Genomic DNA, 21,450 nt, shown 5'->3' with positions numbered 1-21,450 from the left:
ACATCCGTTGCCGCCAAATCATCCTGGAAGGGATATTACCTTATAAAGTCATTTATGTTTTAAATCAGGGGATGGTGTAATGATAGTAAGTAGTCTGTAATAGTTTGTGGTCTGTGCAGCCCTTTGAGATTCCTTGTGATTAAGGGCTATACAAATAAACATGACTTGGACTTCAGAGTTCAGCAATAAGTATTCTTTCATTTATTGCTAGGGTTACGTTTCAAAAAGAACCTGTGATAGGCAAAATCTGTGGAGTAGTAACCTTTATTAAAAAAAAATATAATTATACAACTAAATTCTCTATTATGCATTGATAGCAGTGAAGCCACTTTACAGGCTAGCGCATTTAACAAATAAAAGTAAACGGACTGCATTTATATAGCGCTTTACCAGTCACTGAGGACCTCTAAAGCGCTTTACAATTCAGCCACGCAAGGGGCCTACGTGCATCTTGGAGGCATTAGGGGTTTGGTGTCTTATTTAAGGACACTTCAACATTTAACCCGAGGGAGCCGGGAATCGAACCTGCGACCACTTCCATCCCAAGACGACCACTCTGGACTTGAGCTACTACTGCCAAATAAAGATTAAACAAAAGTAGTTTTGTTTGTTTTATTTTTTAACAGATCTGCTGCTCTATTCAAATAATACGTGGGGTGTTTAGCCAGTCAAAATTCAGAACACAATGCAAATCTGTGAAATAGCAAAACGGTGTAAATTTAAGCATGTTGTAGCAAGGGATTAATGTCCATAGGTGGAAAAAGATAATGTAGGCCTACTGGATGTCTATGTTGGGGAATTTTTTCAAAATTTTCTTTGCAATATTTGCCCACTTCATCAAAATGGAGATAAATCTTCTTAGAATAGCAATGACGATATGCATTTATGACTAAAAAAATACTTGCAGAAATTTACAAGTACCGTATTTTCTGGGGTTCATTTCATAGTTTTGCCCGGGGTGCTACCTTTACTCCGGAGACCCTTTGTCCAGAAAATTTGGTGTCCGTGAATAAACCATCTAATCAAATTGGTTTTGAAACACTCAGAATTTAAGCATACTATAGTAACACATTATGACCCGTTATGAATCACTAAATGTGAAGATGCATTGAAAAATTTAAAATACGATTAGCTTTGAAGTTGTTTTGTATTTAATTTGCAAATATCTTGATAAATAAAAACAATACATGATAGAAAATAGCAAGTAAAGGAAAATTTTCCCACCTATTTTAATGTTAAGGACACTTGGGATGAGAGTGGCAACAAATTAAAACAATTTCATTCATTCTTTGGTTTTATACATATTAATATTATGTTTTTATCATTTTAGTTAGGTGGGAAGGATGAAAAAGCCCGAGGCGCTGCATGTGGCCTCCTGGCCATAGTTTGCCCACAACTTGTCTAAAACTTCCAGGTGCTAACTATACGTGTCGGTTTATTTCCATTTCTGGATCATTACGCTACATTAATGCATGTTGGTACTTTGAATTTTTGTTTAAGAAAATATCACAGTCGTTTGTGAATGGCTATGGAGGGAGACTGAATCTCTCGTTGCAATACACTACAGAGACTGCAAACTTAGCCGATGACAGCACGAGGGTTTCATTTTACAGTCGGCACAAATAGCAGTGAAGAAAAACAATGAGGTCATTTGACTAATTTTGCAGAAGTGTCTCACTTGTCTTTATTTCATGGGGAATCCCCAACATTTGAAATCATCAGCCACTTAATGGAAAAAGGACTTTGGTCAAGGTGGCATTAGGAAATGCAGAATGTAGATCCTTTTTAAGTCCCTTTAATATCAATAATGAATTTTGACTCGACGGCAGCCAAAATTCTCGCAGTCACCAACAAAACTGAAAGCCGCTCTCGTCGTCACGGCGACGGAGGAAGCACCTCCACCGTGTAGCTGACTCGTTTGGATTGCAGGATGCTGTAGCTGTTGTCGAAACACAAAACGTCTGCACACGCAAACGACACAAACATTTAAAAAACAAACACATTTGATACCATACAAGAATTCTTCTGGGGTGTGGGGTTTATTAGCTAAACTTTCATCGAAATGAATTGAATTATCCTTTATCATACTTGTAATAATAATGCAATTCAGTCATATTTCCAGTACCTTCTTTTATTTTCCTGTATTTTTTTAACGTACAATGACGAATTCAAACATGTTAAGAATATAATTTTTTTTCTACAACATTTTTAACCCAATGATCTCGTATAAATAGCCCTTAAACTAAGTAAATCTTTTTGATATGGGAGATTTCTTTCTCATTTTTCTACTAAAATCAGAAAATAATGATGAAAATAAGCATATACTGTAGTTGAATAAATAAACTACATAAAAAAGCAAAACATTTATAAATATTATTTTTTGAATTTGTTGCAATTGTGAGTATTCAGGTTTTTTTTCTAAGGTATTTTGTTGCTTTCGTTTTACTAACTTCAAATACTTTAGCGTATTTCCTATTATTTGGTTGTATTTTGCCTTTGTTTCATCTTCTGGCACATTTTGAAAGTATCATTTATTGCTTTTGTTGGCTCGTGTCTTTAGAAAAAACAAAGTATATGCATATATATATATATATATATATATATATATATATATATATATATATATACATATACATTGAACATAATGTTTTTTTAAATCCATTTTGTCATTTTTTTGGGTCGGTTTTCGTGTTGTAGGTGTCATTTTTGGGATATTTTTGGGACGTTTTTAGGGGTTTTTTTTGATAGTGTTGGGGAACGCTTTTCAGGTTTTTTGGTCTTGTTTTGCGTCGTTTTTGTTGCTTTTCAGAAACTTTTTGTAGTTTTTCCCCAGTTATTTTGGGGTCATTCTTCATTTAATGGGGGCTGTTTTTGGGGACGTCTGTGTTGTTGTTTTTTTGGTCATTTTTAGATTTTATTTGGTCTTTTTCGAAAGTTTTTTGGGTTTACTTTTGACGTTTTTCTGGTCGTTTTTCTGTCGTTCCTTTCGGTTGTTTATTTTAGTCAATTTTTGGTCATTTTTTGGGGTAATTATTTGGATCAAGTCAATTCATATTCACCCCGCGACCCTACTGAAGGATAAGCGGTGCAGATAATGGATGTATAGATGGAATTAATATCTAATTGTATAGCCTTTTTTGGCGGGGTTTTGGAGCATTTTTGGGTAGTTTTTCAAGTCGTTTCTAGGTTCGTCCTTTGGTCAGTTTTAGGTAGTTTTTTGTTTTGCAGGTAACATTTTCGTCTTTCATTGGCGGGATATTTTGATAGTTTACATTTATTCTTATTTAACATGTAATATGTAAAAAAAAAAAAACACACTAACAATTTTCTTTTAAAAGTGTGAAACTAAAAATATTTCATATTGTTCTTATATAAATTCATTGTGTCTTTTCCCCTTTTTTTTCATTGTAATCTAATACAATTTACCTACATTGACTTTACGGAAGTTCTTTCTGTTCGATGAGAATTGCACTTGTATTGATTTATTTGGTGCTCAATAACATTACTTGTGATTTTGAAATGAACTGCTTTCTATTTTCTACTCTGACAAAAGGATGGCATTCATAAAAAGACCATCAGTTTGTGTGTTGCACTCACACACTCCAGGGTCGTCGCAAGTGATCATGTCGTTCTCAGGAACGAGGTGCGCATTGTAACGTTGGGTGGGAACAACCTGCAACATGTTCGCCGTCTTCTGCTGGCTATCAGGCGTAGTGCGTCGGTAAACGCCGAAACCAATGTCAGCACTGTCACTGGCGAACTGCCACCTGCCATGTACAACGAAACTTACAAAAAAGCTCAGGTCTTTCATAAAAGTGCTAAGAACATGAAAAATTGTGTATAAAGGACCGATCCTGCCATATGTACCTACAAATATTTACCATAAAAATAGCGTATATTATGAACTACAGAGCACACCTGATCAAAAATAGCATGTTGAAATTTAAGAAAAAAACAAACAAATTTTGTCTGTGTACAAGCTGCACCAGATTCTAAACTGCATGCTTAAACAGCATTAAAAATGAACGAAATCTCATCAATTTTTTACATTTCAGGCCACTGACACCTGACGCCAACCGCGTGGGGAATTTGGTGTTAATGCCTTTGGTTGCACAATGCCAACGATGCTGTTTTCAGCTGCGACGTTCCGCTCCGTTCCGTTTACATCACGTGTTTTCGTAACATGTGACCATTCAGGATGGTGATCTCTACAACCGCTACACAGACAGACAGAAGAGCAGCTTCAGTGACAGGCTGCTGTCACAGTCTTGTTCCATAGACAGACTGAGATCATTTCTTCCTCATGCCATGAAGCTCTTTAACTCCACCCAGGGCAGTAAAAGCCCATATTAAACCCCAACCCCACATTTGCATATTACCCTATTTTTATTACAGTGTTTATTTTTTGGAACACTATATAAATGTTCTTTATTCCACACGTTATATTGGGTATCTCTTATTTTATTGTCTAACACAAGGATACTGCTGAAAATGTGAATTTCTCTACGGTGTTGAATAAAGTATTGGTTGATCGACGGGTGGACCAATCAACTGTAATGCCTTTATTTATCACTGATCAAACAATACGTGAAAAGCTCAGGCAGTTGGGCCTCCTTTTCATTTGAATAATATTTTGTTGTGACAAAATACAAATGACCAAATGCTTAAGTAAATAAATACAATTGATTTTTTAGAAATTAGGTGCTTTATTTATGTGGAAATGTATTAATACTGCATATATTTGTATATATTTATACATTGATTTCTACCAGGATCAGTCCTCCTTAATAGTGAGCATTCTGCAGGAAATTAAGATTGTATAATGATCCAAGTACTGCCACTAGATAGCAAAAAAACAATACTTTAATATCAGCCAAAACATGACTGGTTGCGAAAAGGGATCCATGACTAAAGTTGGGTACCTCAGAAGGCTGTAGGGGATGCTGACATCGAAATCCAGCTGCAGAACAGCACCTCGACTGACGCTCACCACGTGGTCGTACTGGACCTTGATGGAGTTCTGGATGTAGTAAGACCGTGGCACTGTGCCGCCGTAGTTGATCTATGGATTGTTAATATTATCATAATAGACTGTCAGACTAGGGGAGTAACAGAATACATGTTACGTTACATAGTTAGGATACAACAATTGCAATTGCATTCCATTACAGTTTTAAAAAAAGACCTAATCAAATTACAATTATATTCAGTTAAAACAAGGATTACTTTGCCGGATTACAATACAAAAGTATATTAACATATACATGATGTACCGATAGACGAATTGTGTCTATCATCATTTCAATCCCTGACACGAGAGGGAAAGAGAAATTTGGTTTACACACAAAGTATTTGTTACGCAGATTGTACGGCCAATTTACAACTGCATGTTTGTTAGAATGTGTTGCAGGTGAAGCGATTTTTCTTTTTTTTCAGATTTTTATTTCACCTTCTACATAGCACTAATTTTGTCTAATTGGGGCACTCCTGCAGTTTCGTGAGTCTGCTAATGTGTTTGCGTATCGGGAACTTGGCAGCGCAGTTTTGCGAGTGATGCGTTTAGGCACATTTAGTACATATGAATGTCTTCAATTTGTATTTTGCAGTTAATTGTTGTTCAAAAACAACTATTTGATCACTGTATTGCTATGGTATGAGAATGTTTTACTTAGCCTACTAAATCTGATAATTGTCAAGAGGTTTAGCATCCCAACTTCAAAAAGGTAAAACTTGAACTTGGACTTGAGTTTGTTGGAAATTTAGAAAGTGAACACTTGGTGTGTTTAAAACAATATTGGGTTCTTAATCTGCTCTTTGTGTAAACGTAACAGAGCATATCTTGTTGGCCGTTGCTCAAAACACTATTCTATGTAGAGCATTTTTTAAGGAATACAAGTAACCTTGGTTTCCTCCAATTGTTTTTCAAGGTTACATTGTTCATTTAGCTTAAACAAAATTTCGTAAATTAATTTAGTTTGTCTTTCATTAGCATATTTAGTATTGGAGCAATCCGAAAGTAATCAAGATACATTACTGCAATATTATAGTATTCAGATTACATTACTGAAGACATTTTTCAACAGGTAACTGTACCGGATTACATTTTTAAAGTAACCCTGCCAATCCTGGTCTTTGTTATCCCGGCAGCAGGGAGCTCACCATGGTTTTGCAACTAGGGTCTCCGTCTGGGTCAGTCCGAGTTCCACCGTACGCCACAGGAAGCTGCTCAGCATCCACGTGTTTCCGGAGCACTTCCTGCCAGTTGCCTTGGAATCAATTTCTTAAATCAGACCGACTTTGATTGTTATATGGATTTTATATACTGTATGTGTTTTAAGGGTCAAATATTTATGTTGCAGAGTGCCCATCAATGCTGGTATAAGCCACAGTAAGTGAGTATGGCTGATTAATCATAACAGGTCCTTTTATTCTTAGGTATTGGTACACATGACAGTAGCCGATCCCAGTAATGGCTGCCCCAAAACAGCCATCAAACAAGTAGTTATAAATTAGCAGAAGAAATTGTTGTGAATTTAATGAAATATTAAGAGAACACATCATGGTATTTAAAGGTTTTTATTTTTTTGCAGGGGGAAGGAACTTTTACAACTAGGGTACATGTACCTGTATGAGAATTATGAGTTGAATATGAGTACCTTTCTGAATCTTTTGCTTTTTGTTTAAATAATTAAAAGGATCAGTTCTTACCATTTTGGTCAATGAGCAGGGAAATCAACTAAATCCATTTCATTAATGTGTTAACTGGCTACCTTAACACTAGCAACCAGTTACAATGTAATCCCATAATTTGAAAGCAGTGTCACATACCATATTTGTTTGTATATAAAGGGCACCCTAATTTTAAATTAATAATTGGTATAAAATTTTGTTTCACTTTGTCTCAGCTTAAAAGTTTTTTGAGTGACTAACGTTGTTGAATATGTGCAGCTATAATTAAAATAATTTATTGACAATGTAAACTATCGAAACAATAAAAAAATAAAATTCATAATGCGTTCAATGTCCTTTAAAGTCTGATTCATCATAAGATATAAAGAGAGTTGTTTGCCTTTTTTGCGTTTATTCACATCTTTCAAGATAACCTTCTGTTTTCTCCATTCTCTAACATTCATGTGTGGTAACATGAGTGAATATAGCCTAATAAAGATATTAAAATCAAATGCCTTTTTGTATGTATTCTATATCACGTGTAGTCTGGTGGTTAGGATTTGGCGCTCTCGATGCCGTGACCAGGTTCAATTCCCGTTGCATCCCATGTTTTGCGATTGTGTTCGGTGATATTTTTCGACTGATCAATCACTGCACAAGTAAATACTGTAATATAAGAACCTGGTGTATAACACGCACCGAACCTTTAATTTATTTGATTAAGTTAAAAAAAGCACAAATAAAAACTTCAATTGCTTTTAATTACACTGACCGTGATTTTGAACATGCAAGTAGTAACATATCCCGAAAACCCTCTCAACAATGCCTAACAAGCTAATGAGATGAAGCGCAAGAGGAGAATGTGCTTAGATGAGGTCTTACTTCCAAGAACCACTAGCTTGCGCCGTGTCTCCTCACACAGGAAATGCTTGATTAGGCTGTAGGCCATTGGGAACAGTTTAGGAGCTACAACAACAACAACAGTATAAGGACCACCGTTATGACAACAATTTTCAGAATACCACAAGGGATGGTTACCTTTGATGAGGAAAACCCTCTTGAGGCCCTCCGGGTAGTTATCCTCAAACATGGTAAGGATCTGCACGAGTGAAACAGTCTAAGATTCTGAGTGAGCAAAATGGCCGACTTCACGCATGCAGACCACCAACCTCGCCGTATGTCTCGATGGCGGGCTTCCACATGTGCTTGAAGCCCAGACCCTCACAGTCATAGATCAGGGTGATGGATTCTATGTTTACTCCCAGCTATCGGTGCGTCAAGGACACAGGACCAGCGAGGTTGTACAAAGTAGGGAGGGTTGGAGTTCAGTGCAAATACCATGTCTTTTTTTAAAAAATCGATAGTCGTGATAGTAGCCAATAAGTATAAGATCGCTTCTGAAGGCTATTAACAGTCATGAATCTGCAAAAAAAATGAATTGTAAATTGCCATTAAATAACCCTTTTTACCCCTCTGCTATCAGACTCTTAAATGGCTGCTGATCGAACAATACACCACAGACACGTTCAGTACACTACAGACACTTAAAACTGGACCATACTTTGACTATTCTTGCACTACAGTCATTTTCAACTGTGTTTTATCTCATTTTTATCGTATTGCCTTAAATCATCTAGAGTTAATTTTGTATTTTTCTCTTTTTAATATTCAAAATATTCTTTTATGTATACATTTATACACTGTAGTTTCTTAGTTTAATTACGTTGGCAAATATTTAAAATCGAATACCACTAATAAAAAGGGACATTGCTTCCAGAAAGGATCAAACAAAGTGTTATACTTAAAACTATTTCATCAGGCACTTTATTTGGAGATTCAAATCAGATCCTGGGGATTGGAACAAGTCATCCTTAATTTAAAGTTGTCATCTACGAAATAACAAGGGCAAGAGAGGATTGCATTCAAATGCTGGGTGAGGAGAATAGATCATTATTTTTTAGGCTATGACAAGTTTTTGAAATAGACTATTGTTTTTTTTGGGTTATTTTTAAGTAGCTAAGTCTTTTAGTTTATAGAGCAGCAGTTTACAACATGTTGCCGCTGAGGTGACCACGGATCTGTTCTGAAAATCGTTCGCCAGTGCTGGGTCATTTTGATTTTCTGGTAAAATGTTTTTTTAGTGGTTGGCTGAGTTTATTTACCACTACTTCTAACTATTAACCTAGTACCATAGTTACAAAATGATAAGTTAGAAAAATAATAAGGACAAAAAGTAGCTTTTAGCTTGAAAAAGGTTGGACACCCCCGGTAAAGAGGCTTGTCCCAAACGTGAGGTCCTACAGGTTTCAGGTCTCTCTCCCGTATACATGTTCACACCTTTATTTTTCGATTCGTGTTCAGTTACATAAATCCGGTAACATATATAATTTCCTCGCCCCTTATCCTTGCCACCCAAAAAATTGCCTAACACAAACACTCATACTTCTCAATCTTTCAGAATTAATTGAATACACTCAATATTTAACTGTCTCTCTCTACCATCACCCCTGTCTTTCCTTTTTTTCTATACCCAAATTTCCTCTTCTTAACCCACTCTCCTTCTCTCCATACCCACTCAATCATCTGTTAGATCTCCCCCTCTCTCATGTCTCTCACACAGCTTTATGGTCTCCCACTCCTTTCATCTCCCTCTCTTGAAGCCGCTTTTTTTGCATCTCACCATCATCTTGCTTCCACACTCACTCCCTCCCTCACATTTTGTTAAACCCCCAAAAACTTTTTCTAAAATGGGCCAAATTCCAAAGGAAATTAAGCAAGAAGGAAAGCAACTAAAAGAGTCATGCAGACCTGGCGCGATTGCTTTTCACATTCTCTCTGCAGCATCTCCATGTTCCTCATCTTGGTCCTCAGGAAGTCTTGCTTGCTTGCCGACATTAGAAGCCCCTTGGGGTCCAGCGGGCCCACCACGTCGTACCAAATTGGGCTTCCCTCCTTATCGTGGCCACACATGCCCCCCGAAACGTAGCGCTGGATCACCTTTTGAAAAAATATAATTCTGATAACGATGTGGATAATGACATATAAGCATTGTCGAAGGAGGCACCATTGCAAACCTCAGGTGGAGTCCAGTCAGAAACGATGGTATCAGTCTTCATGTTCTTCCGGAATTCCACATGCTATACACATACAGAGAAAAACTTCAAAAACAAAGCAAGAGATCAGATGTTTTTGTTTTTTTTAAATTTGAAAAACACCAAACACCTTACCTTCCTGATCATAACTTCAGATTTGGAGACATTAAAGTTTCTTGCTAAAATAAAGAGAAGAAAATAAAATGAATGCAAATGGTTTATGTAGAAGGGCAAAAAAACACTGTTGCTTTGAAGTAAAATTCACATTTATATGTACGTAACTTTTTGGAACTTTTTTACTGCGTTCTAACATTTTCAAGTTTTTTTAGTGAAATAATTAAAAACTGCAAATTTATGTGGTAGAAAATTATGAAAACAGCAATTATGTGCAAGAATTTACCTTTACTTGAATTATTATTTTTTTGCAGTGCAATCTTAACAGCTTCATGAAATAAAATGTTCATATTGTTATTGCTACTGGTGTGTGAATGGGTTAAGTGTAAAACATATTGTAAAGTGCTTTGGGAGCTCTTCAGTGACCTGAAAACCACTATAGAAATGCAGGTCATTTACATAATATATTTCCCTTCATGACGAGATAGTATCATACCTGTCAACGTTTTTTGATCATTTCAAATTTCTTATGCCTTATAACAAATTTTGTACGTGGAAAAAAAAATCAATTCAAGAAAACTATATTTTTTGTTGGACTGATCTCGCCTTGCCTGTTTTGTCTCTAATCCCGATTGTCTTGGTAACTGGTAGCAGATGACGTCATCGTAGATTGATCGTATTGTTGCGAAACACTAGCAAATTATATCCTCAATTAAGCTTATATTTTATGTGCATATTGTTAACACAAATCATTTGTTTTTATTCAACATAGTCTTGTCTTGCTGTGAGTAAATAGATGCGGCATTGTGTAATAAGAGGAATTGCAATCATTAATAAGGGGAACAATTGGCTGAGGTTGACAGGTATGAAGTACATACTAAAAAAGTAATCTGCTGCCACCTACTGATATGGATGAAAGTTAGTTACTCAGCTGATCTCTGCAAGGAGCTATGGTTCTGTATAATGCATGCTTTTTTTCTGCATTGATAAAACTGAGCAATTTCCTGTGGCACACTAAACAAGATTTCATGGTACACTGGATGAAAAACACTGCTATAGACAAAGATACATTTTACTGGGGTGGCAATGATTGAGTAAATATCTAATAAATGGATTAAAAACTGAAAAAAAGAAAAAAAAAACAAAGAAACATCAGAGAGCTTGAAAGACTTGAAATGAGCAAAAGGACGAGTTTCGTGACACTGATGGAAGACACACACAATGGTTGTGTATTGGAAATCACCCACAAACCCCTCCCACCCCTTCTCGAAACATTGTTGGCCCTAAACCAGTTGACAGTTTCCCCTCAATCATGACAAAAACAAGTTCAACTTGGAAGCCCCCAATGTCCATTTTGTGCAAATATTGATGGAAAAAAAAAATAATTGACTTCAAGGGCCACCCTCTTTGTTTGCCAACACTGTTTGCTCTTCAGGGGGCCTTGGACGCCAACGAGTACAACCAACTTTAGAGTTTTGACTGGTGCCATGGAGAACATCAGGCAGTGTCCTTGAACACAAATTAAAGAGGTACACAGTAGTTTGATTTGTCGCCAGCAGGCTCCCTCAAAATGGATTGGAACAAAGCAAAAACTCAGGTGTGTTAACGTGTTTATAAAGTCAAAATCAAAGTGCTGATCAAGTTCAATCAGATTGGACTATCAAGCTCAATAGTCTTGCTGGTGTTTAATCCACAACTTTCTTATCTTATCTCCACTCAAAGTCCATTCATGCGTGACTGACCTCGGAGCCAGCGGAGCAGGTAGTGGTCATGTTGGGCTGGAAGTTCTGGAAGGATGTCTTCAATTTGGTCGCGAAACTGCCGGAATATGAACAAACACTCCGTTGAAGCCTTTTTTAGCTTGGTACCAAAAAAGCTCTGGATGTGCTTATCAGCCAACGGGGTAAAAACACATTCTTAGGGATTAGTAAGTATGGTAATAATGAGTATACAGGATATCAGTGTAAGGCCTATATCAGATTTTATTTTAAGGTATTGGCATCTTTTCTGGGCAGCACGGCAGTTCTGAGGTCATGAGATCGAACTTTCTTGTGTGGAGTTTGCATGTTCTCCCCGTGCTTGCGTGGGTTTCCTCCAGGCACTCTGGTTCCTCCAACATTCCAAAAACATGCATGTCAGGTTAATTTACCGGTTCAAATTGTCCCTGAGTGTGAATGAGCGAGCGAATTGTCTGTCCCTGTGTGCCCTGCGACTGGCTGGCAACCAGTTCAGGGTATCCCCTGCCCACTGCCCGAAGACAGCTGAGATTGGCTCCAGCACCCCCGCGACCCTACTGAGGATAAGCGGTGCAGATAATGGATGGATGGCATCTTTTCTCTCTTTTAGTGTAATACTTGAAATGAGGAAATTTAAAAAATGCTCATTAAACGCAGTGTCCCTAACTTCAACATATTCTACTTGCTGATGCCATCTTCTGGCAAAAATCATCATTGCATCCTCTGTCAAGCTGCTTGTTCTTCATGTGCAAGTACATGAGTCTCTTGGATGGACTTGAATAAACTCTTCTTTTTTTCATCTTTTCGGTTGTCATTTGGACTGTATTTGAAAAAGTACTTTTCTTACTTCCACCATTTTCATCCTAGAATTAAAGAGAACCATGAGCATGTGTGTCAAATCACTCTAGAACCCCCACCCCGCCGCCTCCTTTCCTCCAGCCTAATGCCCTCTGTGGCCAGAACTTCGATGATAAAGGTGAGATAAAAACAGAAAGGCGCTGTGAAAAAAATAGATAAAGGCCACAATAATTCAGTTGGGAATTGTTAACACATACTTAGAGAAAATATTTAATTTTAAACTTAGTAGGGACGCCTTAAACTACCCAGCACACCATTAAGTATATATTCATACCTTCATTAAAAAAATAAAAATAAAAAAAAATCGATACATTTACCATTTTAAAGAAAATGTGTGTATTATTTAGCATGTCTTAGAGTTTAAAAAAAAAAAAATGGATACAAAATATTCTGATTTAAATAATAAGCAAAAATACTTACCTCTCATATAAATGTCCATTGTCTAAAGTACTCGTAGGTGGAGAAATATGCAGTTATTTTACTTTAGGTTTACTTTAAAGAGCTGACACAATTGTCCGCCATCTATTTGCTACAGTTTCCCTATAAGCAAAATTGGTGCAATGAGCTGTGCAAAAAAAAAAAAGGAGGAAAAATTATGCAGTTTTGACACATTGATTCTCTGTAATTTATATACTTCCTTGAGCCTTTTAGCACTTGTTTTCAGTTTCAGGACATCTACTGGTCACATAATACACATTTTGATTTGTTTTAACTGTTCTTGTAAATCACAAAAAATAATCCTCAATATAAGAAACACAATTAGCCAATGGGACGAGAATTTTTTGCTGTGTTAAATGAATGGTGTCAATAAGTATCAGCAAGTATTCAAGAGTTGTGTACTTGTATTTTTTTGAATTATCCAAATGTGATTGTCATAGTTATAATCAATGAAACTTCATTAGAACTTAAGATATTTACAATCAAATAGAATCAGAACAACTTAATCTGAGAGTTCATGCAGTGATACTGATAAATCTGAAATTCAAAGCAAATGGATTTGGTCCAATTTTACCTGCGTTAGCGAATCTGCTTGCTTGGCGTTCAAATCTCCAACTCGGCCGCTCATGTTGCCGGCGAAACTTACTGCCTGGGAATGAAGAAAACACGGGAGGAGAAAGCACAGGTCTTGGGGGAGGGAACTGGGACACGCCCTCTTCACACAAAAGGCACACACTTTCATTATGACTGCTGTACGTACCCAAGACACCACAGGAAATGGTGTCCCTACTACCTATGTGGTTACAGGATCAACCAACCAACAATTTCAAAGTAAAGCCAATGATTCCATTTGTGAGAAAAGATGATTTTCTATTTAAGGAGCTGAAACAAAGGCAATTAAGGGGTCAAATTAATTCCAGTAATTGAAATGTTTTCAGTTGTACTTGTTCCATTTCCTGAAGACAAAAAAATAAATAATTGCTGATGATTTTAAACTGTTTTATTCTTTTGCCAACCCTTTCTGTACACGTGCCTTAAAGTTAAATCTGCAACAAACCTTTTCTTTCTTATCCACTGACATAACAGTGTGTTACTTCCCATCAAAAAATATGAACTCTGCTTTCATCTGTTCAAACTTGAGCATAGGCGATTACAAAAATACCTGATCCATAGGCAAAAACTGAAAAGAAAAAATTCAAATAATCTCTTTTGCATATTTATTCAAAACTTGAGCACAAACAAGAAGTGGGGCAGGGATTTGGGAGACTTTTGCCTCCCTTTTTTTGGCGGGGGCCCCACAAGTTCAGGTCAGATTCTGTTACGGCTGGTGACCATGTGACCTTTGGACCTCACGCCCTTGATTTTAAAGCTGCTGCGTTGCTACATTCAAAATCATGATGCTGAAACTGTGGAGGAGGAGTGGGGTGGAGGTTTTCCAGAGTATGTATTCAAAAGTCAAGCAGCTGTTTGACCACAACTAAAAACGCCTGAATTTCTAACAGTGATGTTCTTAGTTCCAGTTAATCCACAGAAATATATTCTGTACAGTTCATTCGATGAAAACCAAACTTTAGAGTGGTTGCAGCCAATTGCGTGGCGCACAAAACCAAAGCGCTACTCACAAACCCCAAATTACCCACTGAGTTTTGTGATTTCAAGATGAGAATTCAATGATGGAACTACTTCTATTAAGACATTTTCTTTTACATAAATAAAATATTGTAGGAACTACGGCTTTCTTCAAAGTATATGATTGATGGCTGGCGACCAGTCCAGAGTCAGCTGGGATAGAATGAAACCATTTGACATCAAAATCAGTTGCGTCCCAAGCAATAGTGTTCCTGCATAGTCACTTGACAAAAGTAGTGCTTTGCTGCCATTTATTGGCGCCTGTTGTTTCATAAATGTACAGGGCCCTGTTTCTTAACATTCAAAGTCTTTAAAAAATAATTAAAACATGTAATTAATATGAGAGAACATTTTCAATGAAGGCCACAGAATACTTTTAATTGCCGAAAGATTACTTGAAGGAAAAGTGGCCTGACACTCACTCACACAAAACAACCCACTTTGGCACAAAAACAGCGATTGTGTGAGGTTTTCAATAAATGTCAGATGTTAGATGTTCCCACAAAATGTGAATTTAGGAGAAGCAACAACTTGCAAATGTTCTTGGAACACTTTGTGTGACTGATGTCTGTGCAACAAACTTCTACTCGACGTGTTTTTGTGAACAAGTCAAAGTTGTTATGAAGTTTTTGCTCTTTTTTACAGGGACGAGCTGTTGTTCTGCCAGAATGAAGGATCGTCATATTTGAATTCAAGCCACATAAACAAGCAGGTTGTTGGTCTTTGGACACACAAGGCACGCACGTGTGTTTGTGTGTCACCTGTCATTCAAAAGTCACCACATTCACAATTTGATTCTTGATAGTCCTCCACATTTGCATTTGACGCTTTGCCGACTGCAAAAGTGAGTCAAGAGCGCAAATGTGTCGTCACGGCGGGATAGCACATTCTGCTCGACTCCTCAAGAGTATATTCCACAAGGCTGAGGAGAAGGGTGACGGTTTGTGTGTTTGCTTGCTTGCCTGCGTCTCCTTCTCGAGTCCACCTGAAGAATTCTGACACCCTGTATCCAGCTTTCGGCCCCATCTATTTTTTTATCTGAGCTTCCGGCATACTTGCTCAGATGGCGTGTGTAATGAAGAAAAGCAGTTCCATGTCCAGAGCGTCCGGAGGCACAGTGGCGCCACCCCCGTGAATGACGGGGATCAGTGCGCTGTCCAGCTCATTCATGTAGCGCTGGGGAAGAAGGCGGCCCCCTGAACCGGCTTGGTACTCCACCTGCCGTGTATACAAACGTAGAGTCAAATACAAATGTAAGCCACATTAAACAGATAGTTGGAAGTAATTAAAAGAATAATAAGGGGTCACACACTTTTTTCATGGCCAAAGCCTATCACTTTCCAAGGACTTCTAAAGCCACATTTCTATTTTTTTCCAGGATCATTAATAGAAAGAATTCGATGTGCATCATGAATCTTGCATAGTCAAAAGTTTGCGATTTCCATATGCGATTTTAATTTTGCATATGCATTTATCAAGACATCAGAATTAAAGGTTTTGAGTAAATGTCAAATATATTTGTTTTTGAGACAAATCTCTCCTAATATAGGTGTTGGGTAAGAATGACATTTTCAGCTGCAGGAAGTTCTTCCCCTTAAAAATGTACCACTGGGAAACGCTACCTTAATGTTTTGCATGGACCATAATAAATGTCCATAACTAATAAGTAATCTTTGCACTAATACACATTTCCTAGTGGCCTGTTTATGTGTAGCGTGCACCAGTCCACTTGGGCGCTACCCGTAGGGGGCGATGATGCTTCATAAGACTGCCATAAAAACTAATCGCAGCTGCCGTTAATCACAAGGGAAAATAAATGCAATGGCAATGCAAAGCCATCACAGAGCAGTGTCACCGTCATTTTTAAGCAGACGTGTTGGGAAACAATTTCAAGCATTTTCAGTGCTTCACCTAAAATTCAAGCACTTTACAACCCTTGAAAACACAATATTAAATTCAAACATTTTCATGGATTTCAAGCACCCGTACGAACCATGGATAATTCAACATTTAAATAAAATATCAAAACTGATTGGAAACACTTTGTAGTAAATTTGATCAAATAACTTAATTTTTTGAATAAAACATTTTTTTTAATTTGCGACCAATGATCCCTTCTCGGTCACAATAAAGTTTCGATAAAAAAACGATCGTGGAAATTTTCTTTGGAAAACCAATTCTCTCCTTTTCAAAGAAAACCTTCGATTTGACTCAACCATGTGACGGTGTGATTCACATTGGACAAAAAAAAAAAAAAAAAAAAACACGACGAGTTTAGGGCATTTTTTCCCCCTCTTGAACAATTTAAAATCCCGGTGTTTAAAATAAATACAAATTTCTCAAACAATGATTTTTCAATAAATATTAACATTGGTAAATGATAGTTCATGTATTTTTGTATTTTTTTTTTTTTTTTTAACTGAAAAAGTTTTTGTACCACCAGGACGCACTGAATAATACACACTGTCCCTTTAAACTAAGATTTACCGTGATTAGAATTTCTAATCAGAAACCAATTTACGTTAGATGATGTCTAGTGTCTTTTCCATTGTTCATTAAATTAAAGACTATCAATCAAATTAATTTTGAATTTGGTATTTATTTTACCGAGGTAGATACAGCTTAAGGCAAGTTAAATTCAAGACTTTTAGAAATCCCGTTTAAGACCAAGTCGACAAAAAAAACCACAATTGAAAAAAAAATTGCATGGCGAAAAACGTTCATCGGACAGTGACTTTCTCATTAAATTTACACTTTCCCATGGTCCAGAGTGGACGTCTCTGACTTGCCCGACTGAAATCACATCACTGTTTTGATCTTATTAATGTGGTCACAATTTTAAGACTTTTGAAAATTCAATTGAAGTCATTTTAATAATGCTCTATTTTTTGAATAATGCAATTTAATGACTTTTAAGACTTTCAAAGATCTGCAGGAACCCTGTATTTTTGCCCCTTATCAAAACTAGAACGAGTCCAGTAGCTTTTCTTCCCTCGGCCTCACAACACAAATGGAAAAAACAAAAACAAAAATAAAACAAACCATGTCTTCGTGCGTGGACACGCGCAGGCTAAAAGAATTGACGCCGCTGGCGGCAAGCACGGCAAGATGGCGGGTCAGAGCACCACAGGCAGCCATGGCGATCTCCTTCTGAAAGGCGGCACACGAAGGCAACACGGACGCCAGGCTGCAGCCAGCGGACTTTGGATGGTAGAAGACCTGCAAGTATGCCTCTGTTAATCATGGGGAGATTTATGAGCTCACATAGCCAGAGTTGGGACTAATGTGTTGCAAGGAAACATCTTCCTGGGATGCAATTACTTTTCTCTGTAACCAGTACTGTAACGAGTTTTTACACTTTTTGAATGCATATAATGATTTGCAATGTTCTCCAATTGCTGAATAATTCTCCAACACTCATATTGTTATATGAAACCCTTCGTCTGCGAGCGATAACGAGGGGGCATGTTTATATGTACCTACAAAGTACAATTGAATGAAATTATGGTGCCACAGAATAAGAGTACGCTGAATTTCTCCTCGTACAAATATTATGCCTACCGTATATACTCCCATCTCAAATATACAACTACGAAATAAAATACTGAAATTGGGGTCATACACCTTTGAATGGCCAAATTCAAGCACTTAATGATTTCGAAAGACAATTTTACAATTTCTCCAGTACCATTAAAATAAGAAATCTTGTGCGAATCATGTGTTTTGGAGATCTCTGTTATTCACATATGTGATTTTAAATCTTGCTTGTGCATTCATCAAGACAGGGTTTTTAATTATTGGGTAAATTGCCAATGTTTTGAGACAAATCTCTTCCCTTTATGTGTTGGATAAAAATGAAGCCAATATGAATCTTACAATTCAGTTAGAGTAAGTTCTTTCTGATACAATTTACCACGGAGGAACGCACCTTAAATTTTAACACGGCCGATCATAAATCCATAAACGATACGTAATCTTTGCACTAAATCCCATTTCATAGTGCCCAATCTAGGTGTAGCAAGCACCTGTCTCTTAGACGTGGTTCTTAGGGGGCCATAAAGGACAATGCAATACAAACTAATGCCAGCTTCCATTAATCACGAGGGAAGAAGAAATGCAAAAGCAAAACGAACCACCAGAGGACAGTACCTGTATCATTTTAAACTACACTTGTTGAGAAACATGGCAACAATTTTAAGCATTTACAAGCACTTCACCTAAATTTCAAGCACTATTCAAACATTGAAAACACAACATTAAAATTCCAGCATCTTCAAGGATTTCAAGCACCTGTATGAACCCTGTTATAAGCACATATTTGGCTGTGTGTCACCAGTAGCCAACAGTAGGCAGCACGAGGGCTTTTTGAATAGAGCGCTACTTTTTGGTGTCAGTAATCCCGGGGGGTAACCGAAGTAGATTTTAAATTAAGTCATTAGTAATTGTAACTAAATGCACGTGGCAATTCACAAGATCGCGTCACCTCAGAACACCTGATGAGCCGTCCGTCACACTCGAACTCGGCATCCTGTTGCATCCTCACGCTGTGCACGCCCTCAAGACTCCGTCCATCCACGCCACTGCTCATTCTGGACAGGAAGTTAGTGTGAGGGTCCGACTGATAGTTAATTAGTGCCAATAAAATCTAAAAATTATATTTAGCTAATAAATAAAAAGTTTGACTTCACTTAAACCATTTATTTCCACTGAAAGATTCAATCGTCAAGCAGACTTAAATCAATGTTTTGTTTTTAACAAATCAAAAACATTAGTGGACTTGTTTAGATTTGTTTTTAATTGTTTCCTTAAGCATAAAATAGTTCATTTACACACTTTGATATATGAACAAAATATAATTGCAAATATTTAAAAAAAAAACAACAACATTGTTGCAGGCGACAAAAGAAGCTCAGCAATGTCTTATACATTACATTTTTTTAGCGCTCGTATGTTTGAAAATCATTTTCTGTCTAGTTGATTTACTTAAAGTGGCAGTGTGTATAATTTGCCAACTAGATGTCCCTGTATGGCGTAGTGCAACTAACAAGTGCTAAAAAACACAAGGAAGAATACAAACTACTCAAAGAGACTCAAGCTCACTATTTCACTTTTTTTTTGCCCAGCCTTATTGAGGTTTTTGCGTACTTGTAACAGCAAGTTGGCCAACATTATGTCAGCTCCCTTCAAGTGAGGCTCATGTTATGAAAAATAAATACCAATACAGAGGGCTCCCTAACTTACAACCAGTCGACTTACGAAAAACGGAAGATACTAACATTTTTTGTGGATGTCGAAAAATATCCGCACATTGTTGTAAGTTAGACTTTGTATTGTGTGCACGTTTTTACGAATACAGGACAGCACTGTAGTGCTTCTTTCCGCCGCTACCAGTGTGTGGCGCTGTGAGAGGTCACACACCATCCACCCGGATGAGAAAAAATCTGCTTCCTCTTCTCCTATATCGTGTGGAAACATTCTCTACCGCACTAAGAACTTTGACATTTGCATCCATTCAATATGGTTGGTGTAAAGTGTAAAGAAGAGGCGAGCCGTTTCTCTTGAAACGAAAGTGGAATAAGAAAGCTTGATGCGGTTGAGAAAATGGTTGGGTCGTTTTTTTTCGGCCACTTTTTACCACAGAGGAACAAGTCGCCTAAATATTGAAGCTCATCTTCCAAAAGTAAGTTAAACTTAGTATTATCTTTATACAGCATATTATTTTATGAAATGTTATTTTTTTTAAGTACAAAACAATAACTATACAAGCCTTAAACATACTTATATAAACCTAAAACATAAAAAATATAACACTGAAGCAACTTACAAATTCACTTACGAAAGATCGTCCGAAAGCTATCTCGTTCGTAAGTAGGGCATCGTCTGTATTTTAATCTACAAGTATATATTTTTTTAAAATAAATGAATTGAGTTTTTTTTGCCACTAGTAGGCACTAAATAATTCACACTTTCCCTTTAAGATTTGTTTGCTAATTTTCCCCGGGCTATGAGAAGTTTATCCTGTTGGTCGTATTGGACACCTGCAAAGGAGATTTAATTGAATGCCAGTTAGCTATATTGACTATTAGTGCACACTGTTGTTTGACATGACAACATTGTCCAATCATGTTGTGGTCCTTTGATTTCCACACTCTTTAAAGCGCATCAGGTTTTTGTAACATAGGAGATGTAATAAAAAGAAAGGGCTCAAGGAAGGGCCTTTACAACAGGTTGGACTTTCTTATCCGAAGGCTACTCATCCCTGTCCTGCACTGATCGCTGCTTGGCTCTGTGGCTAGGACCTTGACTCAGCCTCTTGGCTGAGCGCAAGTGTCTCGGCCCCTTGGCTTTGTAGCGTATTATGGTTTGACCGATAACGGATAATGGATAATTGATAAAGAATATAGAACAATAAGCCTTACAAAATACCCCCCCTCCCCCATGATATCTTCTCTCCGTATTTAAAGTGTATACTAAACTTTAAATTGATCAGGTTATAAGCAATATAATTGAGTAATTGAGTATGTTTTACTTGACTTAAAATTCGTCCGAAGTCTTTAATTCTGTTAACATGTTTTTGTGGACCAGGGGCACATTCAAATACAATTGTCTAGTTAGCTTGTATTAAAGAAAAAAAGAGGAATAAAGTCATTGTATATGCCAAGTTATTTAAGTGAAACATATTTAGTTGTGCATTTGGATTGTTACCCGGGATTGACAGTCGGAATCCAGTCAATCCATCGCACAGTGACATTTTCTCGGACATCTGTCTCATCTGTCTTCCCGCAAGCAATGTTGAAGTCTTTCTGCTCCCGCAGGGCTGTACGCAGAGCCTCCATGGTCTCTGGAGGCATTTGCACCATGAGACCATCTAAAAGTGTGAAAAAAGGAGCATAAAGATAGGGGAGAGTGTTATT

The 21,450-nt window shown here is 37.2% G+C and overlaps 2 protein-coding genes across 2 annotated transcripts in view; both read right to left on the bottom strand.

Annotated features, from left to right (window-relative positions):
• Positions 1–1,656: 1,656 nt before the first annotated feature.
• Positions 1,657–15,575, bottom strand: sec14l7 (SEC14-like lipid binding 7). Its single transcript, XM_088355935.1, has 13 exons — positions 13,965–15,575; positions 13,482–13,556; positions 11,618–11,693; positions 9,897–9,940; positions 9,744–9,806; positions 9,478–9,666; positions 7,839–7,934; positions 7,708–7,768; positions 7,552–7,635; positions 6,160–6,266; positions 4,923–5,062; positions 3,598–3,767; positions 1,657–1,961 (listed from the first exon to the last, which is right to left on the bottom strand). Exons 1-13 carry the CDS (start codon positions 13,986–13,988, stop codon positions 1,876–1,878), a joined length of 1,215 nt encoding a protein of 404 aa, XP_088212061.1. The 5' UTR covers positions 13,989–15,575; the 3' UTR covers positions 1,657–1,875.
• The window catches only part of zfyve16 (zinc finger, FYVE domain containing 16), a 32,204-nt gene continuing 24,864 nt past the window's right edge, over positions 14,111–21,450 (bottom strand). The window contains exons 16-19 of the mRNA XM_088355926.1: positions 21,242–21,404; positions 19,020–19,125; positions 17,579–17,755; positions 14,111–15,754 (exon numbers count right to left, since the gene is read on the bottom strand). Coding sequence (XP_088212052.1) covers positions 15,596–15,754; positions 17,579–17,755; positions 19,020–19,125; positions 21,242–21,404 — 605 coding nt within the window. The 3' untranslated portion in view covers positions 14,111–15,595. The remainder of the gene's footprint in view (positions 15,755–17,578; positions 17,756–19,019; positions 19,126–21,241; positions 21,405–21,450) is intronic.

The sequence above is a fragment of the Urocampus carinirostris genome, chromosome 16, assembly GCF_059441175.1.
Source record: "Urocampus carinirostris isolate Australia breed hairy pipefish chromosome 16, RoL_Ucar_1.0, whole genome shotgun sequence".
Classification (NCBI taxonomy): Eukaryota; Metazoa; Chordata; class Actinopteri; order Syngnathiformes; family Syngnathidae; genus Urocampus; species Urocampus carinirostris.
The sequence above is the reverse complement of the archived record's forward strand: the minus strand, read 5'-3'. Positions and strand labels throughout refer to the sequence as shown.